This window comes from Theobroma cacao, chromosome 3 (genome assembly GCF_053813885.1).
Source record: "Theobroma cacao isolate CCN51 chromosome 3, ASM5381388v1, whole genome shotgun sequence".
NCBI lineage: Eukaryota > Viridiplantae > Streptophyta > Magnoliopsida > Malvales > Malvaceae > Theobroma > Theobroma cacao.
In genome coordinates, this window is record NC_142641.1 from 41,016,379 (window position 1) to 41,043,884 (window position 27,506).

Genomic DNA, 27,506 nt, shown 5'->3' on the forward strand with positions numbered 1-27,506 from the left:
AATTTATTAAAAGACATAATTTACATTTTTTTTAGGAAAAAATGGAAGGCCATTTTTTTATTTTCAAAGATATAATTTTCTATTTAATATATCAAAAGACATAACTTACTTTTTTTTTAGAAAAAAATGGAAGACTATCTTTTTAATTTCAAAGACAATCATCTATTTAATATATCAAAAAACATGATTTTTTATTTCTACTAGTTTTTTCATTTTTTTCCCAAATATTTATTCTTCAATATTTTTTCTAAGCACAAGTGTAAATGATTCATAATATGTGAAAAATTGACTAAAAATAAACATTTATACACAAATTTAATTGATTATGATGGATATAATATAATATAATTAAATTATATTTTAAAATAATTATCTATTTATAAAAATATGTGAGTAAATTATAATTATTTTTAGTAATTAAAATAAAATATAATTATGATGGATAATTATTTTTTGAGATAAATATGTATTTAAATGATAATAAGGATAATTTTATTTTTTTATAAAAATAAATTTTAATATGATCAAAGGTATTTTTATATTTTTATCACCTATTTATTTTTATTCTAATTTTATTTTTACTAATCAAATATTATAATAAATAATAATAATAATTTTTACTTTATTTTATTTATAATATCAAATAAAATAATAATAATTATATTTTATTTTTATCTATTTCGCAAATCAAATGTAAAGTTAGAGCTTTAAACGTGGAGAATTGGAGTTTGGCTCACCTTTCTATAATTTTAAATTGGGTGTGGGTCCATTTGTTCCTTTAGGTAACTGGATCTCCGACGTCCACGAAAGGCTACATTGTTTGCCTATTTTAGTATTCTTTCCTTTTATTTTGTGGTTTGGTTACCTTCTTGATGCGAAAGTGAGTAGAGGGTAGGGCCACGGCTCCTAGGGGCTTCTTTTTCTTCGTGAAGGGGCGGTTAGGCACTGAGGCCCAATAATGATGTGATATGTGATAAATTTCTGACCATCCATTTACAAAAAAAAAGAATCATACTTTATCTCAAATTCACGAAAGAATCATTGAGAAAATAAATGTAACTCTTAAGTGTTCGTCATGTTTTTGCCCCTTTTCTTCGTCTTTCTTATCCTCTTTGAACCCTTTTATCCTTTCTAGTCTTTCCAGTCACAGTTCTTTCGATCTACTTAACTCTTTTTTTAACAAAAAATAATTTACTCGAAAAAAAATTCAATTAAGTTTTATTAGTACTAAATAATTTACCGAAAACAATCTTGACTATTTTCTTCATTTTCCTCCTCATTGTGACTTGAGACAAATAAAACAAGATATATTTCTTTTGCGTGACAAACTTTTGATACCAGAACAATATGCACATACAAGGTGTGCAACGAGTATCGTACGACGAGATGATTCCCTTTTAACATGCTCGTTGATTTCGTTAAGACTTCACGTAAGTTTTTTTTTGCGCAATTCCAGTCTGTGCTTACAAGTTATAAGCTCGGAAAAATTAGAAATTTTATAAAAAAAAAAAACGAGTTAAGAATCATAGGTTAATTCCAAATTTTAATATTTTAAAAAATTTGAAATATCTTCAAAGATTATTTGTCAGAAAATCAAATACCATCTCTGGTAATTAATATTTACAAATTTGGTACTTTTGTATCGGAGTTTTGTATTTAAAGATGTAGTTATCAAACATGTCATTGAATAAAATATCTTAATTGAGATATTTTACAATTCAAGATATTTTGAGATAAAAGATTAAAATGAAATGATATCAGATTAATACAGATCTATTTTGAATGTACCAATTGCAATTGACAGTTTCAATTCTTTTGATAAGTGTGACAATGGCTTAAAGATAATGAAATTTTCCTTTTAGCATAAATCAATACCTAAATTGTAATGCTTTGGTTTTGTACTTGAATAACAAGCTTGGCAATTTTTTCAACCTGAAGAAGGAAAATATTTTGCTTTTACAACAATGATTGTCTAATGCATCACACCAACGTCATATTCAAAGTCCATTAATTTTATACGAGTCTTCAACTTTATACGATAGCTGGTTAATTAGTTCATTTGATGAATGTGAAAAAAGAAACCAAAAAATGTTCTGAGAATCCAAAGCTCGGAATTAGAATGATCTTTCAGAAGAAAGAAGTAAAGAACCACGACTTTGCTTCAAACTCGACGGTTCATACTGCATAGGTCCCTTACGGAATCAAGGGTCAGGTTGGACTTCTCCTTCTCCTTGACCTTTACCCAAAAAACAAATGGAGAATGGGAAAATATTAGAAGCCGCAGCTACAGAGCAGAAAGCTTCTCATTTTTGACAAAGAGGGATATTACATATTACGTTGCAATGGCAGAAGCTGAAACAAATGAATATGGTCAACGCGCTTCCGCCCTCTACATCATCCCACAAAGAAATCACGGTTCAAAATCACTCCTTAATTACAAACAAACTAAAACTATACAATAAATGTACTGATTTAGACGCCTCACGCCCTTGTTACATAACACATCAAGCAAAAGCAGAAGCCCAAAATATATACTACTAGAAAACAATTGGGAAAAAAGAAAACATAGATCAGAGGATGGAGATGGGTACAGAGGAGCGGTGGTTGTGCACGAGAAGGTTAGCCTTGGAGAGCTGGTCCATGAGGGAGAGGATGTGGGCGTTGTAAGCACGGGCCTGATTGACGGACTCTGCTTCTAGCTCTCCCAGCTGAGAACAGAGCCTTTCTTCTGCCTCTTCCGCCACCCTTAGCCTTTCCCATGTCTTTTGTAACTCCTTTCTCATCTGCTCCTCCCTTTCCCTGCTCTCCTTCAACTCCCTCTCCAACTCCTGGTTTCTCTTCCTCAACTCTTCTTCCTCTTCTTTCTTTGCTATGGAATTGGGACCAGCAGCGGCTATTGTTGGAGCCATTGATTTGCTGTTATCTGTTTTTTGTCTTCGATTGATGGAGAACGTAATTGTTTTATGGATTGACGGATGTGGAGTAGACGCTCTTATAGCCTAGGAGGCCTCAACCAAACATGTCCAGGTTCAATGTATCTAGTTTGGTTCCCCTTTATTTATTTATTTTGTTTGGGCCCAGCTTTTCTTTTTATTTGCTTACGTATCCGATGTGCTGTATGTTTGCAAATTCATTTTTGCCCTTGGATTTGCTTGCCTATTCCTATCCCTTTCCCCTTACCCATTTTTGTCCTTGTGTACATAATAGCCGTCCTTCGGAACACGTGACGCAATGGGTTTAGAGCCTCTAATGGAGTTCGGCCTACTTTTCAAAATTTTAATCGAATTGGGTTTTAGGCCTCTTCGTGTTTTGTTAGTTGGGGTCTGAGTGTCACAAGTTTTAGATTAGTGAGTTTTATATAAGTGAGAAATAAAGATGAATTTTAAATATATAAATATAAAATTTTTTATATAATAAATATATTTGTATATTAGAAATATAATCATGATAAATAATATCAAAATAAATTTAAATTTTTACTAATATTAAATCACAAAAGAAATATAAAGATTAAAATACATTTAAACTAATAGAAGAGATTCTTTTCATTATGAATAAAGAGCCAATGCGATGAAATTATTATATAATTGAATAAGACAATATATAATAAATTTTACATAAATAAAAAATAAAATGAATCTTAAATATATAAACATAATATTTTTTTACTTAATTAATAAATATTTTTGAATTAAAAATATAGATTTGTGACATTGAGATCTAGTTGTTTGATTTATACTGAAAGTTATGTAGCTAATTATGATAATTAATACAATCATAACGGATTTCAGTGATCGTTTTGAACCAAAAATAGAAAAACGTTACGCTGCATTATCGAGTATTCGTCCATTTTTAAGCTGCGGTCTTCCTTCCATTCACCAACTTAGTAGGAGAGTACCAGAGTGTGGGGCTTCTTACTGCAGAGAATTTTCTTACACCGTTTATTAAAGTTTATGTAATGAATGTAGTTCCAATCTTTTATTGGCATCTGGATTCGGCTGGAGACAAAGTCATATTGGGAAAAAGAAAACAAATCCGTAAATGTCAAATCTGAAACTTTTGGAGCTTCTCGAAACCTCTAAGCCAAGCACCCAAGGCCTCCTTTCCTCTGATATTTTTACTGGTTTTTTTTATTTGTTTTTCTTTGTCCTGTTTATCTCCTCGAGCTCTTTCCCTCTTTTTACATTGTCCAGTGTTTTTGATCATCTCCCATCTTTTGGTACGTTTCACAAAAATAAAATGACTTAAGAATATGACTTGTGTAAGTTACTCGCCTGACTCCTTCCGAGTGACTGGACATGTGAACAATTTATATGATGAGTGGAAACATGTACAACGTTTAATTTGAGCCACTAGCTTGTAAAGTAACTCTTTGTCAGGCTTCTCTCTTCCGTTCAGTGGGTAATTATGTTCACGGGAACCGAACTTGGTATACTAGCGTGTTTGCTTCGTTACTTTATTTGGTTTTTACTATCAATTGCACTGTTATCCTATATATTGTTGTTGATATTTTTTATATTTTAAGATTAGAGGGTTTTTTCGTATTTTTTAGGATATATATTTTTTATAATAAAATGACATATGATAATGTTTAATTTCGCTTGTAGCATTTAAATATATGACAGTATATTGAATGATAATTCATATTAAATAATTAATTTGTGACATCAAATTTTTGAGAATTGATTTATTTAATTGCTCGTAAATGCTACCTGACCCGTATTAACAAATAGATAAAATATTTTTAATTTTATCAATAAATTAAGAATGATAGGTATGTCATTGACAATGACATTCATTTCTGAAAAAAAAAAAAAGAAGTTTAAAAACAAGAAGAAATTGTTACTACTTTTTAATTTTCTGCATCCAATTAGATTTGTAACTTTGATTTTCAAGCAATCTATTTTGTGTAAATTGCATGTAAAAACTTTATAAGATGTGGGAGTGATAACACAAAAGATCGGATTTGATTTCATATTATATTGTAAATTGAAATTTACTTTATAAGACTCTAATCCCCTTTGTTTGTCCTTCTAGTATTAAGCTGAAGCAACAGTAAGTAGCCTAGCTTTTTTTTTAATTAAAATTGTTTCTGGTAGCTTAATAATGATTGCAACATGCAAATTTCCATTTTAAAAGTCAAAAACTAAAGATGATTATGAACACATAAGCATACATAACTATAATCGTACGAGGTGAGAGAATCACATGTTAGTTTCAAATTTTAATGTTCTAAAACATTCAAAGATTCAAAGATCACATACCGGAATATTAAACACCATGTATGACCGTCAATACAACTACTTAACAGGCTTGATGTTTCTTGGAATTCTTTTTTCTCCAAACTTAATAAATGTAACTATAAGAGCGACAACAAAGCATCTATAATGATAAAAAAAGCTCATAAATTCAAGAATAAAAAAATATATGATTTTTTTTGTGGAATTATATAGAGATTCGACAATTGTGTTTGATTTCACAAATTAAAGGCTTGAATAGTAAACATTCAAAAATTAAATCTTTTATGTGACAATTATCTTAAATACTTTTATACGATTTTACTCTATTTTTTCTCATGACTTTGTTTGAAGCGAAAAAAAAAGAGAAAAAAGAGAAACAAAGACAAGGGAAAGGCTTAATGGTGGAGACTAGAGGCCTGTGGGCTGTGGGCGGTGGCCCAAAGATCAATGAAATTGAAATAACATGCCAGATGCGAATGTTACGACAAATACTACTATATATCATGTACAGTGAATCTGGTCCAAATCCAAATGCTTTGTGCTAGGCCCCAAGCTCAAACGAATGAAGGGAGTTCGACGTTTGCTAGAAAGGATGGGATTCCCACATACAAGTCGAGATACAACCTATTAAGGCCCGTCAAAATGACAACCACCAGTCCACCCCCCCCAAAGAAAAGTAATAAATATTTAATTCAAATATCACTTAAAAATAATTTAATTGAAATATTTAATGAATAAGGCATACGTTCAGTGAAGTGAAGTTGGTGAAGCTTGAAGTTAAATAAGTATATAAGTTAAAAACTTAATAAGGGTTATTAACTCTAATGAATTTCCATGTACTATTTTTTTTTGTTGTTAATTAATCTTTAATGGGGTTCAGACAAGGCTCAAATAGATAAGGTAACGTAACCTCGTCTTGGCCAGCGTCGGCGATCCATTCATTATCATCTAGTCAAAATTTTTCACACCAAAATACTCAATTTCATTCGTCAAAAAAGAAAACAAAATCAAAATTTTCTTGTTTTATTTTTTTTTAATATCCTATAGAGAGCGAAGGGTCCGAGAGAGATAGAGGAGAAGGAGAGCGTTTTAGTAATTTTAACAATGGGATTTCTCTCAAGTCTCATCCTCTGCGTTCTACGCAATCGTTTTTCTTTTTGATATTTTTGATTGTCACGTCTCTCTGGCTTTGATTGCGTGTCACTACACCACTATTTTGCTCTAACCCTCGCCCATCTCAAGTAAGTTTCTCAAATTGCTTAGCTCGTTTCTTGTTCCGTGTTGGTTTGGTTAGGCTTAGCTCCATTGTCCATTTTGAAATCCTGTTACCATCGTATCTTCCCCGATTACCGGTAAGATTTTTTTGAAATTCCTAAATCCTTAAATTTACCGCCTGACTAGTTTCTGTTATTTTCATGTTAAATTGATGAGGATGAATCTATTTTTAACTTTTAGTAAACGGAGATTTATATGAATGATTTTGGATCATCAGGATTCAGGAATGATTAGTGAAATCGTTGACGGATCAGAGTTGAGAGGGAGCTTCCTTTCTCCATTTTTGTCTATTAATTGTCGTCATTTTCGTATTACATCGCAATAAGCGGGCGGTTTATTTGGGGATGGGCTGATTGCGTTGCCATGGAAATGGATCGAGAATCTGGAAAATTGGAACAAATTGTTTACCAATTTCGTTCCAAGATCTTGCACGTTATTTTAGACTCGAGGGTCCCTTCTCTTCACCACCGCCACCAGCGGCAACTGCAACAACAAGAATCGCTTTCTCTTTCTCGGGTGAGAAAGACTGACAAATGGTTCAATTTAGTATTAGGAGACCGCCCCGCGGTTCTGGAGAATCTCAATTTCTCCCTTAGGAATCTCTTGGATCCTATGATAATTGACGTGATACTCGTTCATAATGGTTCTTGTTCCTCATCGGTGGACAATCTCTATACCCCTTCAGCTGCAGCTTCGGGACCTTCTACCGAGACTGTTATAGAAAGATGGGTTGTTCAATATGATTGCCCTCGGGTTATTGCTACTCCAAGCGGTGCTGATACTTCTGTGTCTTATAAGAAGACTTACAAGAAGTCCATTGTACTTTTGCGATCTCTTTATGCGCAAATGAGGCTTCTCCCAGCATATAGAATCTTTCGGCAGCTAAGTTCGTTGAGCCAGACATATAATTTCGATCTTATTTACAAGGTTTCATCATTTAGTCATCCGTTCTCTAGGGAAGAGGAGGATGTAATGAAAGAATATAGTTTTGTTCCTGTTGAGGCTCTTCCAGGCCACCTATGTGTGTCAGTGACTTATCGTCCAACTCTATCTGAATTTAACCTTGAGCCTTTGGTATCTTTGCCACCAAAGATTATAACAGACTATGTCGGTAGCCCTACCACAGACCCTATGAGATCCTTTCCTTCATCAGAGAAGGGTGTTCGTGCTACATCCTTTCCATTAAGAGGAGTGCGACCTCCATCTTCAGCTCCATTTCAACGTCCACACAGCTGGTCTAGTGGTTTTCACCGAGGATTCCCTTTTACACAAAATCAATCCCTGGGAGGATCTCCGCCTGCTTATCGTACATCTCCTGTGCCATATGATATTGCATCTCCACCTTCTGATATGTATGGTAATAGAATTCAAAATCATAGATTGTCAACTCTACAACAGGTTACTGCTTATGATGAATATCAGCTTTCACCCCCATTCTCACCATCTGCTTCCCCTTCTCCTCCAACATACTTATCCAGTGCTAATCCTTTACTGACTCATCATCGTTCTGAGACTGCCCCTGTAACAATTCCACTTCCACTAACTGGCAGAAGTTCTAGATATCTTTCTCCTAACTCTTCTGATCCAAGTAGACATTCTCTTCCCCCTCTGTCTCCCAGAAGCTCAAAGCATGATGCCTCTTCTCAGGAATCTCCCTCTGGGATTCGGTCATACAGGAAAATAGAAGCTCTAAGGGCTGGAGAGTCGCCTTCTGGCTTAGCAAATCATTATTCTGTATTGAAGGTAGTCTTAAATTTCTGTTGCTGCTATTTGAAAGTTTTGCACTCCTACAAAACCTTGTATCTTTGTTTATGCGCCAGCTGATAAGGCCGATACTCATTTGTTTCATAGGTGGTCAAAGATAGTAAAGATGATTCGGGCCGGTTCTCTGGATTGTTATCTTCCAGTGGATCACCACGTATTGGATTCTCTAGAAGCTCTAGTAGATTATCTTTCCAGGATGACACAGATGATTGTGAATTTTCTTGCCCTTTTGATGTTGATGATGTTGATGCATCTGATTCCCTGGCCAGGTACATAGGATTTATTTTTAATCTATATCACAGTCTCATGCCTGTACTACAGTCCTTGTTGAAGAAATATCTAGTGTTGGTTTTGGTGCCTTTTAGTTTTTCTATTGAACTAGTGGTTATCCTTGAAGCACTCATCTTGTGTGAAAAGTACTTCATGTTATGAAAGACTAATCCTGAACTGGTATTTTTAGGATGCATTCATTCATTTTGTCTTATTTCTCCTCAAGTCTATCTTTCATGCATTACATCTCAATTTTGTTTGCTTTTTCTCATGGAGGTAACCTCAAGGTAAGACTATATATGCTTAGATTGGGTCTCCTTATCATTCAGTTGAGTGATTTCATATATCCTTGTTTCTAAGCTGAGCATATGATCAAGATAAAGGTCTTGCTTCTAAAGCATGGATAGAGGAAGTAAATCTACTTAAAACAAGGAAACTAAAAGTGTACAAATAGCTTAAGATTTAGAAGCTGTGAGCCTGGTTAATAGCTGGCATATAGGTCTTTATTTCATCAGACCAAAGACAGTACTAAAAACAAGGAAAGTTGCTGACGAGAATACTTCTATACTTCAGTAACAAAGCCTTGTATTAATTTTTTTTTTTAGAAAATTGGAAACAGAGTGTTCATTCGCACAAACATCTTGTTTTCTTACTGTTATTGATTTAAATCAATTTGTTGTATGACTTATCCTATTCTTGGGGTTACCTGATTGTTGGCTGTTGTTAGACTTAGATGTTATAGAATGGTATGATTTGTGTCCCTTTCGACTTACATTTATGCTTCTTTTTATGCCTGCAATTTGGTTTTACAGTCAGAACATAGAGGGAAAAAAAGCTTCAGAATTCACTGCACAGTCAGCTGGTAAAAAATCACAAGATGCTGCTGTTGGCATTCTTGTTCACATGCTTAGAACAGCACTTCCTCTGCGACAAGACTCAAGTTGTTATTCAGCTTATTCTTTAAAGACTGAATGCGAAGGAGGTTTTGGCACTGCTTCTGAATTTTATATGCCTCGGAAAACAGCAGATGCACTTGAAGAGCTCAAGAGCTACAGAGAAATGAAAGATCTACTACTATCAAAGAGTGGAGCTCGGGTGGTTAGGAAAGAAGAAATGTAGTTGCTCTCTTGGTGGATGGGGGTGGGGGTTGTAGATTTGATCATGTGGCTGTCAACTGGTGCTAATACGGCAGCAGCAGGACGCATTTTAGATTAAAACAGAACACGTTTCTTTGAAGATTAACAGGTTATGTACGTATCATGAATGAACATTGGTTACGATTGTTGAATTAATCATTGAAATTCGCTAATGCAGAAAGTTCCCTTTTGTAGACATTTCTACTTTTTCTTCGGCAATGCCCTTGTATTTATAGTTCTAAGGAGTTGGGACTCGGGATAAAAGAAAAAATTTCTCCTTTTTTTTTTTTGGTGTGAAAGGGTGGAACTAATAAAACGATTGATGTTTTATACCAACAAGATTTGTTGTCAGTTATTCTTTCATTTATAATTTTACTCTGTCACTAGTAATTCTGTTATCATCGAATAGCAAGATGGAAATGGATTCTAAACGCACCGTTTAAAAAGAAAAAAGAAAAAAAAGAAAAGGGAAAAGAAAGAAGGCAAAATGCTACTAGGTAATTTGAATTGAAATGGGCTTTTCTTTTAAGTAATGGATTTCCTCCTTTGAATGAGGGGGAAAACGGAAGCGCAGCGGATTTCCCTCCTTATTTTTCGGTGTTTCCCCGTTTCTCTCAACCTCAAAACCAGACATAAACACAACGTAGGAGGCGAATCGGCGGCCTGACTCTGATCTCCTCTCTCCTCGCCTGCTCTTCTGCTTTTGGAGGTTAGTCTCTCGATACCATTATCGCATCTTTCTTTCATCATTTGCTCCTGCACTGTATTTATTTTCATTTCATTATACATCAGAATATTAGCCATAACCGAAACATTCAGATTTTCATCGAAATTGAGATAAATAGTTATTTAAAAAAAAAACTTTTTAAACTCTCCAGCTTTGAAGAAGTACGGTCTATGGAATCTTCCGCTTGTCCTTTTTGTCATCTCACATTTCCCTCCTTGGAACTCCAACGGTATGCTCTTTTCTTTTACTTTTTTAAATTCTAAATTGTGGTGCTCTTTTGGTTTAAGATTTTTTTTATAGCTAGTAGTAATATTTGATACAGGCACGCCAACAGTCACTTCGAGGATGAAGACGAGGAAGCTAAAGACCTGAAATTGGCTAATCAAATCGCCTCTTCTTCAGGCTCTGTTGACGTGGATAGCGTTTCCCCCTTGATTGCTTCACAAACAAGGAGCAACTTTTACCATGTAAAAGATGGGTTGATTTCCTTGCTGAAAAACTGTTTAGAACTAGAAACCCAACACAACTCATCAGTAACCATATTGTCTGGCTACGTTGATCACTTCCAATGCCTTCCGTCCGTGGATGTTGGTTGGGGTTGTGGCTGGCGTAACATCCAAATGCTAAGCTCTCATTTGCTTGCTCACAGACAGGAAGCTAGACAAGTACTGTTTGGTGGGTCGGGTTTTGTTCCTGATATTGCTTTCCTCCAACGTTGGCTTGAGATTGCTTGGGAAAGGGGATTTGATCCACCTGGTGCCCAACATTTTAAGTGCAAAATCTATGGTTCCAATCATAAGATTGGGACTACTGAATGTGCTGCACTTTTTCGTTCATTTGGCCTTCGTGCTAGGGTGGTTGACTTTGGTCCCAAAGAATCTCAGCCCTTTTATCTTTCTGTTCCTGGTTCTACTCTTGGACAAACAGTGATGAAAAGGAGCATAATTCAAGTTTCTGGACCGATGGATAGATATGTTCATCACCAGCAGGGTTCAATGGAGCCAAGACACTCTTTTGACTCTTTGGGCTATGGGAGGAGTGGTAATTTTAAAGGGAAAAGTGGGGGACCTCAGATTCTGGTTGATTGGGTGTGGAATTACTTTTCAGATAAAGGGTTAACCATATCTGGCTCCAACCGTGTTGTAGTCAGTGATAGAGCGTAAGTGACCATCACCATGGCTAGCTATAACTTTTATTCTGATGTTGATTTGTTTTTTTCCTGGTGTGTGCATCAAAGGAATATCATTGTGTTTCTGTCCAATATTCCCCTCATAGTTTTTATTAGATACAGCATCATATTTTTTGACTACATTCTATGATTGTGTTTTGATGGTAGCTTTCATGTGCAGGCCTTTGTACTTCCAACATGACGGACATTCACGAACAATTGTTGGGATTCAAGTTAAACATCAGCAGAATGGGATGCATCAGTTCAATCTCTTGATTATGGACCCTTCTGATGTGAGTATTACATATGATTTTATCTTTGATGGTTATCTGAGATTCTTTACAGCTTGTAGACATTGACAAATGGCACTACTACTGAATATTTTGCTGATTTTATTACTCATGAATCATAATATTGTAAGTATTATCAAAGTTCCGCGTATACTCTTTGTCCTCACCCTAGCTATTTCACTTCTTTTGTTACTTGATTGTGTATGTTAACTATGTTTGAATTCTGCAGTTTCTATGCACATCAATAATTTTCTAGAGTTCCAGATATAAAATTTGGCATGTTTCTGTTTGATTTAAATATTTGGTAGACAAGAATTGTATATGATGATTATCAGACAATAGCATTGGTTCACAAACTCAGGCCAAAGCGTGACTATTAAATGTGAAGACTTAGGTTTTTAGATGCCCTTTTAGCCGTTTAACTGTGTAGCTGTGGACTTCAAGTCTGATGCACGTGCCAGTTGAATATTGTCATGTAATCAGGGAAGCATAATTTGGCAAATAAGTAATCAGAAAAGTTCTTTGCCAGAAATTGCAGAAGTTGGGACTTGCGGTGGTGTCAGTAATCTGTTTTTCTTTATGCTGCTAGAATCTATTTTTGATTGCTGTGCAGCTAATGTTACATTTGTTTTTTTTTTTTTTTGAATATGAGCTTATGTTAATTTGTTATGTAATGTTTTACTTAAGCACAGGGAACTATTGCTTTGGAAAGATCACTAAAAAAGAATGTGGGGTGGCAGAAGCTTATTAAAAGAGGAGTCCACACCCTGAAGATGCCTCAATACCAGGTTATAACACAAATGTTATAAACTTCCTCGTGACCTTACTATCTTTCGATGTATGAGCTTATAATCTGCTTCTTTTTCAGTTGTGCTATATTGATCCTGGAATTGCGAGTGGGGTGGAGCTGCAACAACTCAAAACAATAAATAGCATCTTCATTGAATTGTAGAGGAATATTGTGAACTTCCGAGTCCTTAGGTACTGTTTATCTATTTCATCTAGTTGTAAAGTTTTGTGGCTAATCCTTTCCCTTGACGTGAATGTTTTCCAGGATATCTTTGTGGCATATACGGCGATTGAAATATGCATGTTTTTGTGTACTTTGCTATTTTGTTGGTTTCTAAAGTTGGCATAATCTCAAATAAGCTTTCTTTATGGCGATATGAAAGTTGAATGTGAAGAAATCTTCAAAAAATAGAACTCTATAATGATGATTATTTCATTTTTTTTTTGAGGTCAACTTTCAGCTTGAAAAGCCTATTGTCAGCCTTAATTTGCCTATGTCTGGACAACAAGCCACCATTACTAGTCAAACTTATTGATTCCAAAGCTCTATGGCTGTTTTAGACTTCACATTAAGCTCCTTGACTGCTTTCACCTGAAAGTTGGCAGCTCTTCTCCTGACAACTGTATCTTCACCATCGTGTAAAGCACATGGAATGTCTGGTATGTCAGGCACGCATCTGGAAGTTGGTAGCTCCTCTCTTGACAACTGTATAGTCATATCATCTGGCGAAGTGCCTGCAACTCCTGTAAGTTACGGTGCACAATCAAAATCAGTCTTCGAACTATTAATAGTTCCAATGCTTATCTTGCTGAATTTGAGGGAGTGTTTAAGTGCCGTGCCCCTATGCTGCTGGCATTCTATGTGTACATCAAACCTTCTGACATCAAATCAAATTGCTTAATGTTCTGTTCGTTGGAACTATAGATTCTTTGCAGAAGGGCAGACATAGAGGACCTGCTTGTTCCGCTTGGCCCGGCAAGTGCCACCTTTTATCTCGGTTTCAGTTTGTAATCTGAAGCTGTGGAGAACACTTAGTTTCTTTTCGTATTGATCTTGGAAACTACTTACACATGGCAAACAGAGAAATAAAACTACCAAGTCAAGAAGTGGGGATGAAAGAAAACATCAATTGTGTGATTGAAATTTGAGACACGGGATTTTTTTTTTTTAGCTTCTAAGTCTCCTTAAACTGACAGCCATTTAGACATTTGAGTAGGTTGTAGTCACTATAATGTGGTTTTTAGAAATATATTGTAAAGTTGTTGAACATGTAAAAGCCTAGCTTGAAAAATGAAAGTGGTTTTAGGGACTGAATAGATTAAAAAAAGAAATAGCAGAGTACTTGGATGAGAGAAGCTGGGTAGAGTTACTTCATTCAAGTAAACCAATGGTGTTTATAATTTTTTATTTAGGAGTGGAATTAATTAGAAAATAAAATAGTATCAATTATTGCGTTCAGATGCGTAAAGATGCTTAACAGCTGCAGCAAAGGGCGTAATGATGCTTGTAATTGACTAACAGCGATAACACTAATAATCCATTAGCGTGTTGATTTTGTAAAAGTCATAAATAACATTTAATATGGGAGAAGTAAAAATATATTTTTTATATATTTAATTAAATTATATTATAATATTTATTTTGTAATAAATTATTATAATATAAAATTGTAATATAATTATATTACAATATTATAGTTAATAGATATAATGTAATTATAATGTAAAATCAATATATTCATGTTGCATTGTATTTTACAATGTTATTAAAAATATTTTTACTTTTTAATTTTGTTACATTATTAAAGAGATTTTATAATGTTATAATTTATTTATTTTTATATAGATTTTGAGAGATGTCTATTTTATAATGGAATTAGGGATGATGATTATCAATAAAAATTTTAATATTTTTTAAAAAATATAAAATATAAAATTATAATAAAAATAAAAATAAAATATAACATTAAAAATATATTGAAGTGATGGTATTATATAAAATTAATAATAAAAAATATAAATATATTAAACTTATATTTTAATAAAAAAATAATTTTAAAAATTAACATTATGTTTTCAATAAAATATTTATAAAATAAAAATTATAATATTTTTTTATATTTTATCTATTATTTTATTTATATATTAAATATTATAATTTTATCTTTCTTATAATTACGTTATATTATAAGATACTATACGTGGTCATAGAGTTTTTAATTTGGAGTTTGGGCCTTGTCTTTAATCCAATGCAAACGCATGGCTTGTTGTAATTGTTAAAGACTACAAGTCAACTCTATTAATGATGTCCCTTATACCCGGAAAACTGCTCCCACGTTCGTTTACAAACCATTAAGTGAAGTTCCATATCGCCAATATCAAGTACAAGTTTTCTACCTCTTCCTGGGGGAAAAAATTGGACTTGAAATATAAAAATTAATCCAGTTAAATTTTTATGTCAATTCACGCTGTAAAAAGAGCTTGTGCTTATTTTAACTCTCGGCGATAAAAAGGAGAAAACTTGTAGGCTGCAGCCTATTTATTGTTCACCAACAAACAAGTGGTCGGGCAACAGCATTGTCAGCGCATGTTTATTACAGTCGTAATTGCGAAGTTCGATGTAAGGCCCGCAGTTGCAATTAAGTTTTGTTAAACATCAATGTGAGGCAGAAGCAATTATTCACCCAAAAAAAAAATAGAACGTGAGCAATTAAGTATTACTTGTACAATTGAGCAAAAGCTGGAATTTATGTAATAGTTGTTGTGTATTCTTAGTCAGAAAAGATCAGAAATTACGTTTTTCTGATGCAAGGAAGGAGAAAAAGAGACACTAGGGTACGAGTAGTGTTCACAAAGTGAGGCCGTGGGACCGGACTAGAAACGGTGTCAAGAATCCAACGGGTCACAGTTGAGGATCTCGATCCAGGAGGCTTTTCCAGTTTGTTTTATGTATATTATATCGTAGACAAGCGTAGACTCATAGTTTTTATAGATGCGGGAAAATGTACACTTGAATAAAAAATTAGGAACTCTTCGAATAAATGCTTTGGCAGTGGAGAAGGAATGACGCAGTGATGTATATGATGCTGTGTTGTCACACTCGGAAGGCACTGCGGTGAATAAATGATAAGTCGTCGTCGACCTCGTTTGTTGCGGGGACATAATTACTTGTGAACGGAAGGCAAGGATTGTTTTATTTTTATTGTTTGTCTTTTTGTTGCTGCGTCGACTTTTATGGAAACTCATCTTCTCACCTAAAGCTAGGCAAAACTAGTTTACTAAACTCTATCTTCTCATTAATAATTTATTTAATAGTATAGTACGATAGTTTTTAAGGTAGACACTCATGGGTTTTTTCATCCAAGTCCCATATCCCAAACACTGAATAGTGGCAGCGGGGCTCTACCTTGGAGGACTTGGCAAGTGAGGGAGACAACCAAATGGAACAACTGGAGCCACAGTTAGCCAAAAAACATTTGTGGCCTGACCAAGATGAAGAGGATGAGGAGGAGGAGGCAGGCGTGGGCCTGTTAGCGAGGCACTCAAGGCATCCAAACAATGGAGTTGGAACCACTCCAACTTCTACTGCTACTACTATTAGTGGTGAGCCTCAGCCTGCCCCTGCCACGGCCCACACCAATGTAACTACATCTGAGCTTCCTGAACAAGAACCGGAAGGAGAAGAACAAGAAGCAGCAGACAACAGTCAACGAGATGAAGAGCTGGGCGATGAGAACGGGGAAGACAAAGTTGTGAAGGAGGAAGGAGATGGAGTTACAAACAGCTTTTACTTTCACAAACTTCAAGGTACTCAACCTTCCCATTACCATCTCAATACCTATCAATGCATATTCGTGTTATATATATATATATATATATATATATATATATATATATATATTGAAGATTTTTTCTTTTTCTTCTTTAATTCTCACACTTATGCCAACAAGTATGATCCCAGCGAATCTCTTCTCCTTCCATATCTTCAATTCTTCTTCTTTTCTTTAACACAGAAAAGCAAAAAAAAAAAAAAAAAAAGAAACAATAGTGGCCAGTTTAATGTCGATGCTTTTTGCTCACTGCTCAGTATATGCCAAAAGAAAAAAGCAACCCCGCTGGCTACCTGCCACAATTAGCAACTTGGAGCTCGAATACCATGTAAAAGTTGATGAGGACCACGGGGTTTTCGTTTCGTTTGTTCGAACATGCCTGGCAGCACAATCTTTAGATTCATTCACAGTAAAAATTTCATTTTAAATGTATCACATAATTTCCTTACTGCGAATATTGCAGAGACCGAAGAAAGAAGAGAAGTAGTTCCCAGGATTATTAAAATTTTGCATAGCTAACCATTTTTTTTCAATTAAGATGTTTGACTGAAGTGAAATTGAAGTGCTTGTGTTATTGAGCAATTGCCTTTTCATGTAGTCTATAACAGAATGAAGCAGCCAACACTGCAAACGGCTTAAGGTTTTAAGTCTTATTGGTGTTTTAAGAGCTTCGCTGTTATCCTATTTCTGTCATTCATATTTGATTTTTGTTGCTAGATGGTGAATTGCAACCCTCATCAGTCAATCTAAATATTTGAACTTTTTGTACATTCATCACGTCAATCTTCTTTCATATCTTTCAAATGTTTCAGCTTCTGATAAAATCACAAGTACTTAAACTTGATCAACCATTTTGTACATGTAAAAGCCAGTGTTATCTGTGTTCTCTTTGGGGTCACCTGAATTGGAAAATTTCTTTCCTTTATATTTTATTCTTATGCTTGTTTCATCCCTGTGATCCTCTCTTATATCGGTCATTGGTGAGAATGCCATTGTTTTTCCTTGTTTGTGGCTGAAGGAATATGGAAATGTCGCCATTGCAATTGGACCCACCGAATTGGAAGTCCTTGCATACTTGATGTTCAGTGGGGGTACTTGCACATGGTGATGAATAGCCCAACTTTAAATCAGTGGGGACCATGTTTCACTTTAGAAACTAAAAGTCAGTCGATACCGAGATTTTATGCACGGATGGTAGCACTGGCTGTTGGTCAAATGCAACAGGCTGAACCTTGTCCATGGATGAAGCGATTGTGGCAAGCTGTTTTGTTCATTATAGCTTGCTGCTGTTAGTGTTTATGTCCATCCAAAATACTAATAGCTTTAGATATGGGCCAGTTGCATTAATTCCTGACATTGGGGTACAACGTCTTTGATGATATCTTCCTGGTCTATTATGTTCGACAATGAATGTTGAATTTTCATTTAGAATGTTGTGTAGATGCTGTGTATCTATGAGTTTTTTTTTTCCTTTGATTCCTCTGAATTTTGATTTTGTTTAGATATGGAAATACCTCCCTTTCCATCTATAAAATGTGAGTACTGGCTGATATTCTAGTGTTCCATTATCCATTGCAAGTTTTGAAATTTAACAAAATCATGGCATATTATTTAAAAATTTTTATTCAAATTGAAATGTTTCTTAATAGAAAATGCTCGCCCACAGTTTCTTAACAAAGTATTTTTCTGCTGGATGGTTGCAGGCACTGAATCCGTCAATGGGGTTTCTGAAATGCAATCTGAAATTTCGAAAGGTCTGAGCACGGAAATCAATCATCAACAGTTTAAGAATGTAGAGGATCGAAACTTTTTTCGATTGAGCCCAGCATTGGTTGAACAGTCACATGAAGAAACAAATACAAGTTTCAAGCATTTTGACAATGCAACTAAAGTAGATGCCAATGTTGACTTAATTGGAGAAATTGAAGAGGATTTGATGGAATTAGATGTTGAAAGGGTTTTAGAGAAACAGAATACACATGATTTGTACTGTCCAAATTGCAATTCCTGCATCACCCGACGGGTCATCCTTCATAGAAGAAAGCCAAAAATTTCAAATATACGCCACAAACCAAAGCACGTGAAAAAGTTGACTCCAATTCCTATTTCTGTGGTTGATGGTCGTGGTGGTAACTCACCTAAAATCTATTCAAATGATAGTCCAACACTGGCACCTGGTGTGCAAAATAACAGTACAGAACAGGAAGCATTCAGCTGCTTATCATGCTTCAGCCTCTTCATTCCTATAGGTATTGTGCTCTAATGCTGCATGAAGATTCAATCCTCTAAATTAATCATCTAAGGATCTTACTAATTGTTCCAACAATAGCAGCTAAGGATTTTATAAAGATCTATACATACAGTAGAAACCTCACTTTTATGGATGTCTATTTTGATGCATGCTTGTATCTTATTTTTCAGTTCCTTGGTATGAGTTTAGCATCAAATATGTTTATTTTATTTTGACAACTTTAAAGCATTACTACCTAGGGTGTTTTATGGACTTGAAACCTCACTCATTGTTTAAATCTTGAAGGAAATGGTTGTTTCAAGATCTTTCAGTTCTTTGGACGTGGGAAGCAGAATGAAAACACACAAAACCCTCAAGAGATAAACCAGAGTGAGAACACACAAATTTCTCAAGAGATGAACCCAAGCAAAGGCACACAAAGTCCTCAAGAGATAAGCCAGAAGGATATAGCAAATAGTCCTAAAGGAATAAGCCAGAATGGAAAGACTGAAAGTCCTCAAAAGCTAAGCCACATTGAAGACACACAAAACACACGAAACCCTCCAATGATAAGCCAGAGTGAGAACACACAAAGTCCGCAAAAGATAAACGGCAATGAAATTACACACAGTCCTCAGAACATAAACCAGAATGAAAGAAAGCAAAGTCCTCAAAACATACCTAAAGCCAGGACAAGTTGGATTTTCTCTGTTTTTGCATTCCATAAGGGCAAAGCAACAGTTGATAAAGGTAGGATTAACTTTCCAATCATTGAAAGGTTCTACTACAACTATTTGCTCATCATTGCCATTTTCTGTTTTTTTGTTTACCATTGCTCTTTTTATGGAATCAGTCTTCATTGGAGTTTGTAGTTGCTTGGAAGGTTCCAGGTTGCCTTTGGAATTGTTGTGGTGATGTTTTCCTCTCTGTTTTTAATCTTTTGTTGTCATCAAGGTGTTTTTTTATTAAATTCATTAGAGTTTGAGGGAAGTGACATCCTTTCAAGTATTTCTTGTGCATTAGGCTCATAAGATTTAGACTCTGTTAAACCTTAGTTTCAAACGAAGGTTCTCATTAATGATTCCCCTGACTTCTGTTGTGCTTGTTTCATGTTTTTTATTCGAACCTGAGGATTCAAAGCTACAGTATCTTTGTGTTAGTGGTGGTCTTTTCTTTCTGTTTTTGATCTCTTTTTCTTGCCAGCTTTCCTAGGTGAAAGCCCTTGACCATCTTCTCCATCATCATCTTATTATTCTGACTAGGATCAAGCTGATTGTGCTTGATTTGAATTAATAGCATATTCTATTGAGACCTGATCGACATAATACACCCTGATTTCTGTTTGAAATATATTTATTTATTCTTTCTTTATTTTTCTTAGTTGAGATGGAAATAATATGATTCACTCTCTCTCTCTCTCTCTCTCTCTCTCATCAGTCATCATCTTATCACTCTGACTAGAATCAGGCTTTTGTGCTTGACTTGAAATAGTTGAACAATGATTTAGACTTGATTGGATAATCTACCTCTATTTTGTTTGAATTTAAGCTTTTTCGTGCTTTAGTTTTCTATACTTAGTCTCTCTCTTGATTTGATGAGTTAAATGTGAAAATGCAAAATCTTGCTGAATGGTGTATCTTCTTTCTTTTAAACTATAGAGGAAATTGATGTATTCCTCATATTAAAGTTTTAATTCCTAAATGTTATTTTGTTCAAGCTGGTCATGCCTCATCAGTACAAGGTGCTGCAGTACCAACCCTCTCAGTCTCAGTTACCAGTGGAAAACATGTAGATGATGCAATTATAAAACCCAAAGTACCTGGAAAAAGTAACATTTTTTCTTCAACAAAGAGCCCTCTATTTGGCAAGGTGAAAGCTAAATCCAGGGAGAAGAAGCTAGATGCTGGCATGTTAAACAGAAATTCTGGTATGTGCATGTTTGTGGGGCTAAGCACAGAAATAAATGCCCACATTTTCTTAACATTGTGAAGGTCTCCAATAGTTTGTGCGCCACATCCTTTGAAACATGAATTTACTGCTAAACCATGCTTTTAATAATTGCTTTATGCAGAAATGACATCGATAATTAGACACTCACCACAAATTCCTTTGCATTTGACAAAGTCTTAATCACTTGATATAACCTGCTCTTTCTCAACATATGAAAGGGAACTTTTTAATCTCAACATTATTCATCAGTATTTATCTTTTGAATTGATACGTAAGTCTCTTGGAGGTGATTATTCCTTTTAAATGTGTTTTCGCTCTTATAGTGGTACTATTCAGTTATTGTGAATCCCTTTAATTGAATATTAAACTTTAAGTTTCTTTCCTTTGAACAGGAAAAATTATTTTTTCACACATGTATCGATTCAATATTTAATGATTGCAGTTCAATCTATTGCATGTTACAATTCGTAAAAGTTCTAATTTTTCTGCATCTCCTGCCATTGCAATATGATGCAGGGGACAATGAGATTGAGGATATTGAAGCAGGGCCACTTGAGCCAACATGTTCCTCAAGGACGGAAGTGGGCAATTCTTCTCAAACTGGAAACCAGAATGGATGTGGAGATGATGATGCTGGTGAAGCTCATGAATGGGAAATTCTAAAAAGCATCGTCTATGGTGGATTAATTGAATCTATCACAAGTTTAGGTGTTGTTTCTTCTGCAGCAGGTGCCGGTGCTGATACATGTAAGTTTTCTCTCTTTTTCCCGTCCCCCCAGCTTACATTAAATGGTTTTAACAGATGTTTATTTTTTCATATTCTCTCATCCCTCATTATCAAAAATATAGCCTACAATATTTCACACTTCCAGTAAATGATTTATAATGGCTTCATTTCCTTTCATAAAGAATAAAGAACAATTTACACTTGAAATTTTTATAATTGCTCCACTTCCTTGCATGGCACGTACTATACCTGACTTTTTTGAGAAGTTATGCTTGCTTTCAGATTCATTGGCCAAGCTTTGCCACCCAAAGAAGACACATAATAAGCATTGCCTATAATTTTATGCTTTTGTCAATTACACCAAGTTTTTTGCTTTGTTATTGCAGTGAATGTTTTGGCTTTGGGATTGGCAAATCTGATTGGAGGACTAATCATCATTAGTCATAGTGTGAGTTCTTTACCTGGTGAAAATATTTCTTTGGTTAGCATGATACATTATAAAATTGAAAGTTGTCTGTTAATTTGTAGATTTTAATCTGTATATAGTTTTAATATATTGTCAATCCAGGAGTTTTATACTGAAGAAAACACCCATATTTAGATTCACTTGGAAATTCAAAGACAAGTGCAGGATTGAATTTTTGTATTATCACTCTTCCTACAGATACTCCTGAACACCAAATGCACCTTGTTTCATATTAGTGTTTTGTCTATAGGCATTTTCAAAGTCTGGATCTTTTACATCATTAGCTTGGTTTAAGTACTGAACTGCCATGCATGTAGGTGCTTTAGAGTTTTCATATTCATCTTTAATTATAGCTTATGAATTTTAGAACTGACAAATTTCTGACAACTAGATTTACAATTAAACTTTACAGCTTAGAGAACTGAAAAATGACAAACCTCCTGGGGCTTCCACTGAGGTCAACGTAGAAGACCGGTATCAAGTAGTGTTAGGACGGAGACAGAATTTTGTATTGCATGTCACTGTAGCTATTTTATCATTCCTCATTTTTGGCTTGGTTCCTCCTATTGTCTACGGCTTCTCATTCCGTAAGAGTGATGATAAAGACCTCAAGCTTGCAGCAGTTGCAGGTGCTTCTCTAGTATGCATCATTTTGCTTGCACTTGGGAAAGGTCATGTTAGAAAGCCACATAGAGCTTATTTCCGAACTGTATCATACTATGTCGCCCTGGGGTTTATGGCTTCTGGCATCTCGTACGTAGCTGGTGAACTAATTAAGAAACTCCTAGAGAAGCTTGGTTTGTTTGAGTCAACTTCAGCTGTCAGTGCGCCATTTTTGGAGGCAATACCATTGGAGGTGGGACGGGCGTCCTATTGAAGTTCTGGGATTGAATCCAAAGCATTTTGAAGAAAAAGTACTCCGAATAAATGATGCCCTGAGCATCAACTTTCTGTTAGTCGTGTAACGTGTTTTTAGCTTTGTTTTGCTTTTTCTTTGGTATCTATTTCTCCTGGGTACCTTACGTTTAGGTCTGCGGCAATGGAGAAACTTGTTAAAGAAGTAAGTAACATTTCCTTCAGATTGATGGAAATTTGAGTTTAAACATTCTAGTCGATTTGGGCGTTATTTTGCTTTGCTCCTAATCGAACCATTGATGCTACTTACAACCTCTTATGGATCACGACAATGGTGGATGGAACGTAGAGACGCTTGTTTGGGCCTATTTACTCTTCGGTTTTAAAACTATCACATGGCCCAGAAAGCGTAGGTGAGAATTCATCCAGGGATAGGCTCCTACAAAAAAAGGAGATAACAACATCTGGAGTGTTATTTAAAAACCCAATGTTCCAAACAAACTTAAACTGGTTGTTCGGACAACATTGTGCCACATAGTTGGAACCTTAGTAAATCTTAGCAGGAAGCCTGTCTGAACTGATACTTGTATGAGTTATGATCCGTAACCAGGGCAGGAATTCTCATTTGAACGTGGATAGAGATGGGCCCAGGCTGTTATGGAACATTTATGGTCTCGGCTAACCTAGGGGTCTCATGGACTGGCTGGATGCATAGAGCCACACATGGCTGTCAACCCTTTCTGCAATGAAATCAAAGATTTTACAGTAATTTGTTTTATACACTAGGGCAGAAGACTAGGAAAGCTTTGACCTTAAAAGCTTTCTTATCAAATTAACTACTGTATTAAATCAATCTATGATAAAGTAAAGATTAAAGCAAACGATCTAAGTTTCGCGCATCATATACTCCTAGTTAAACAGTATCACACACGATAAGATGCTTTCATTGATAGTACAAATTAAAACATCAAATGAAAAGTTACAAATCAAAGCCAAATTATTATAGTGATGGTACATATTGTAATTAAACAGACAAAGACACAAACCCTAAAGAAACACGCAATCCCAAACTGAAACATGTCCAAAAACCCACAAAATAAAAAAGCAAGCACAACACATTATTCAAACCAAACTGTAGGGCGTGGACTTATGGTCACATCGCCATTATTCTCCAAAGCTATCTTAGCATACCCCACACAATCAAACGACACGATATGCTTCCATAGAGAGACATAAGAAGAAGAAGAAAAATTATACGTGAAAAGTATCTTTTTTCCCCTTCAAGATTGATATGATTGCTGGCCGGCGAAGCTAGCGTCGAAAACTCCTGACCTGCCGTGGTGCTTCTGCCTCGTCCTCATGGAGCTTGACCAGAGTGTAGGTGCCAGAACCAACCAGCGCACCCAGCGTGGGTGCTATCAAGTAAATCCACAATGCCTTGTAATTTCCTGCTGCCACAGCTGGCCCCAAAGTCCTCACTGGATTCATTGAACCACCACTACTTGACCTGCAAAACAAAGGTCAAACAAAAATGTGTATCATTTCTTGGCTACTTTTTTCTTTTGAATGGCACCAAAAACCGACCCCTTCCTATCAAATGTCTTTGCTGTCAACCTACGCCTACCTGCTCTAGCTATATATGTCTAGGAACTTGTGGTTATATTTTATATACTATATAGATTTTATAATTACATTAGAGTTTAGATTAGATTAGAGACGATTATGGGGGCGTTGATACGTGACTATCCATGACAACCTGCACGTTGCAACCGACCCCGAGCATCACAAATAATAGAAGGGCGTACCCGAACATAGTTGGCTGATGGCTACCAATGTTTCCAACTTGTCACGTCAGTATAGGGAAGCAAGTTGCACAATTATTTCATTATCTTTAGTCTTAACAATATATTGAATGACCCAAAAAAATTGTATATTATTGAGTTTACAGTTTAATAAATTATTTTGATGGGTTTTTTTTTTTCTTATGAAGTAATGCATTATTGAAACAGTTAGTCCAAGTCAAATTCAGAATTACAAATATATATCCCCATTAAATACCATGTGTTGACCCTTGAATAAAGTTTAAAAAATATATATAGTTATACCCATTTGACATTTCTTGATCATTAAAATTCTACATTTCTTGTCCGTACACCAAAGAAAAGTTTAACATCTTTAATGTTTGAGAAAAAAAACAAAAAAAAAGGTGAGATAATCAAAGTAATATGATATTCATTTCAAGGCGTGCATCAAAATATTTATAAAAAAATTTCCAAGTTGAGACAAAATAAATACTAGACTAATTCAATCTAATTGTGACATGTTTAAAGCATAAACCAATATATATGGATCAAAAAGAGTAAAAACTTGGTAACATGAAGCAAGGGATTTAATTAGGGAAAAAAGCAAACAAGTAGTTACCCAGCCACAAGAATGTTGAGCATTACAGTCGCCCCAACCGCTATTCCCGCCAGCTCTCCAACCTGTCCATGAGAATAAAAGACAAGAGGGAGTGGTAAGTACATGGGAAATAAAATTACCCACATAACGGCATAGATATTGGAACAAGGTTGAATTGTGGCAATGACATAGCAACGAAACGTACCGCACGAGTGTCAGTGGCAACAGCGGTGACAACGAAGAGAAGATTAAAAGTAATAAGGAACTCGAGTGCAAAAGCTTGTCCGTAGCCGACCGAGGGTACAGTGACGCCACCAGACATGAAGGGATGGAAAACGCCCTTGAGAGCAAAAGAAGCACAGATGGACGCCGAAACCTGAGCTGCCACGTAGGCTGGAACATGAGCCCATGGGAAGTGACGACAGGCGGCAAATGCGATGGTGAGGGAAGGGTTCAGATGAGCCCCCGAGATGTGTCCGGTTGATAAGATTATTATCATCACTGCCAGCCCTGCACATGCCGCGTTCCCTATCAGTGTCTCGGCTCCGGAATACTTTTGGTTCACTATGGGCCCCGCTGTAGCCGCGAAAATGAGGATAAAGGTTCCCACAAATTCTGCTCCAAGCTGCATAAATCCACACCATTATAACTTCTACCCGTGTCTGAACACATAGGCAGGTTTTTCAGGTCCTGCTCGTTCTTATGCAGCGAATTCAGGCTTGTAAAATATATATGACCAATCTCTCAAAAACAACTAAACTTATTTATCTTAGGTTAGACCCTATACTAATTCAGGAATTCCTTTATCGCTTATGAGTCATCACCCCCACTACTCCACATAAACCAAAAAGGAGACCACTCAAACTAAGAGTCGGTGGATTTCGGGCTTTCATTCGGAGTGGAAATATGTAAACCCTCGTTTTGCTGCCTGGTTGACCATATCTTTGCTTCCACTACTAAGTGGAAGAAAGCCAACTCCCATCTGTATCAACAGGATTCCCCCTACTGGTGTTGGAAAATCATTGAGAGTCTTAACTCCACTACTCTTCCCACCCAATAAACGACGAACTTTGCCGCACCATGGTGCAGCCTTTTGTCTTTGAAAGATTCTGTGTACTTCCTAGCAGGTTATCAGGCTCCATTTTGATTAATTGCCGAAGTCATTTCTCCAAAAGAAAAGGGCAAAAGGAACTGTATCTGCATCCCCTAATCTTAGTTACTGGTATCCAGGCATAAAGGGGCTTATAGGGTTCATATTTAAATGAATGGCTTCCAACCCATTACGATAGCTTAACACTTGATTAGTGTTTTAGAACGATGTATATAATTACAAAGACATCTGGCTCCTAGCGTTACTGCATTATTCAATGTGAAACATTGCAACGTATCATTGCTGACTAATGATTCTGCCAGAAAACCTTTTCTCTCAAGCGGGGCCCATGCTGTTGCAAAGGCTTTGGCGCGTATAGCAACAAAAAGCCGGTTGCCCATGCTATTTGACGTAGTACTCTACTAATTCTAGTTATAAATAACCATTAATATGAAGAGAAACTAATTAATAAAATATCTCGACTGAGAGAAAGAGGGTTTGGCACCTTGCGGGTAAGCGAGACGTCAGGTGCAGGGAAATCAGTGAAGCATGTGTGAGGTTGACCCCACGTTGGGGCAGTCACCGGAAAGCATTTGCACCGTGGCATTGACTTCCGATCATAAGACAATGAGTCCACTCTCATTGACGTGAACAGCGGTCCGCCTGGGGTTCCCGGAGTTGCCGGTGCCGACGCCGTTGGGGTTGCAGTCTCCTCGTCAGGCATATCTCTTCAGAAAACCCTCCTTTTTTTTTTGTTTTTTTTTTCAAAAAGGAACAGAATTTTTTTTTTTGGTTTTTTAGAATTGATGGAAGCTTGGAAAAATAGAGGATTGTTACATGATTTGACGGCTTTTATAAAGGTATTGCTACACGGTTGTTCTAATCTTCGCCACGATCAGTAACAATCAGGAGCAAAGGATATTGGACAAAATTCTATGGAAACATTATACTATAACTTCTGATACTAACCCTTTTTTTTTTTTTTTGTTTTTTGGATTGATGATCAAGAGATGGAAATACCCTAAATTACATGCTGTGCAGGCTTTTATAAAAGTGTGGCTAAGGAATAGGAGATATGAAGGTAGCCAGATTACAAACTACAACTAACTAGACAGATAAAGCTTCAACTACTTGCATAGAAAAATCAAGGCAAAAAATCTTTTTTGGGTGATTTTTGGAATAGGAGTTGAACTAGGAAAGGCAAAACTTACATGCTTCAAATGTTTTTATAAAGGAAATGCTAAGGAAGAGTGAAAACGGACAGATCCAGCTTCAAACGTAGAGAATAGAAAGCTGAAA

The 27,506-nt window shown here is 35.7% G+C and overlaps 5 protein-coding genes across 10 annotated transcripts; 3 read left to right on the forward strand and 2 right to left on the reverse strand.

The window, feature by feature from the left end:
• Window positions 1-2,261: 2,261 nt before the first annotated feature.
• LOC108661084 (protein RESPONSE TO LOW SULFUR 3-like) lies at window positions 2,262-2,992 on the reverse strand. Its single transcript, XM_018116856.2, has one exon. It carries the CDS (start codon window positions 2,907-2,909, stop codon window positions 2,571-2,573), a length of 339 nt encoding a protein of 112 aa, XP_017972345.1. The 5' UTR covers window positions 2,910-2,992; the 3' UTR covers window positions 2,262-2,570.
• Window positions 2,993-6,148: 3,156 nt separating this feature from the next.
• ATG13 (Autophagy-related protein 13) lies at window positions 6,149-9,883 on the forward strand. 2 transcript variants are annotated; one of them, XM_007039193.3, is made up of 4 exons: window positions 6,149-6,592; window positions 6,733-8,258; window positions 8,367-8,548; window positions 9,362-9,883. In XM_007039193.3, exons 2-4 carry the CDS (start codon window positions 6,879-6,881, stop codon window positions 9,666-9,668), a joined length of 1,869 nt encoding a protein of 622 aa, XP_007039255.3. In that variant the 5' UTR covers window positions 6,149-6,592; window positions 6,733-6,878; the 3' UTR covers window positions 9,669-9,883. The 2 variants fall into 2 exon arrangements, with proteins under 2 accessions (XP_007039255.3, XP_007039254.3); XM_007039192.3 differs by having other exon boundaries at window positions 6,149-6,481.
• A 147-nt stretch (window positions 9,884-10,030) lies between these two features.
• LOC18605897 (Peptidase C78, ubiquitin fold modifier-specific peptidase 1/ 2) lies at window positions 10,031-13,581 on the forward strand. 5 transcript variants are annotated; one of them, XM_088804505.1, is made up of 7 exons: window positions 10,031-10,394; window positions 10,564-10,641; window positions 10,735-11,571; window positions 11,762-11,873; window positions 12,563-12,658; window positions 12,739-12,851; window positions 13,109-13,581. In XM_088804505.1, the coding sequence occupies exons 2-6, from the start codon at window positions 10,583-10,585 to the stop codon at window positions 12,820-12,822; spliced, it is 1,188 nt and encodes a 395-aa protein (XP_088660631.1). In that variant the 5' UTR covers window positions 10,031-10,394; window positions 10,564-10,582; the 3' UTR covers window positions 12,823-12,851; window positions 13,109-13,581. The 5 variants fall into 5 exon arrangements, 4 of the variants coding, with proteins under 4 accessions (XP_088660631.1, XP_007039256.3, XP_017972818.2 ...); XM_007039194.3 differs by having other exon boundaries at window positions 13,121-13,581; XM_018117329.2 differs by lacking the exon at window positions 13,109-13,581 and adding an exon at window positions 12,925-13,073.
• Window positions 13,582-15,696: 2,115 nt separating this feature from the next.
• On the forward strand, window positions 15,697-22,975 carry LOC18605899 (membrane protein of ER body-like protein). The gene is made up of 7 exons (XM_007039196.3): window positions 15,697-16,466; window positions 18,193-18,738; window positions 19,026-19,469; window positions 20,437-20,646; window positions 21,186-21,416; window positions 21,783-21,844; window positions 22,275-22,975. The coding sequence occupies exons 1-7, from the start codon at window positions 16,100-16,102 to the stop codon at window positions 22,737-22,739; spliced, it is 2,325 nt and encodes a 774-aa protein (XP_007039258.3). The 5' UTR covers window positions 15,697-16,099; the 3' UTR covers window positions 22,740-22,975.
• A 721-nt stretch (window positions 22,976-23,696) lies between these two features.
• On the reverse strand, window positions 23,697-27,075 carry NIP5;1 (NOD26-like intrinsic protein 5;1). Its single transcript, XM_007039197.3, has 4 exons — window positions 26,713-27,075; window positions 25,323-25,742; window positions 25,139-25,200; window positions 23,697-24,224 (listed from the first exon to the last, which is right to left on the reverse strand). The coding sequence occupies exons 1-4, from the start codon at window positions 26,929-26,931 to the stop codon at window positions 24,029-24,031; spliced, it is 897 nt and encodes a 298-aa protein (XP_007039259.1). The 5' UTR covers window positions 26,932-27,075; the 3' UTR covers window positions 23,697-24,028.
• Between the last annotated feature and the right edge of the window lie 431 nt (window positions 27,076-27,506).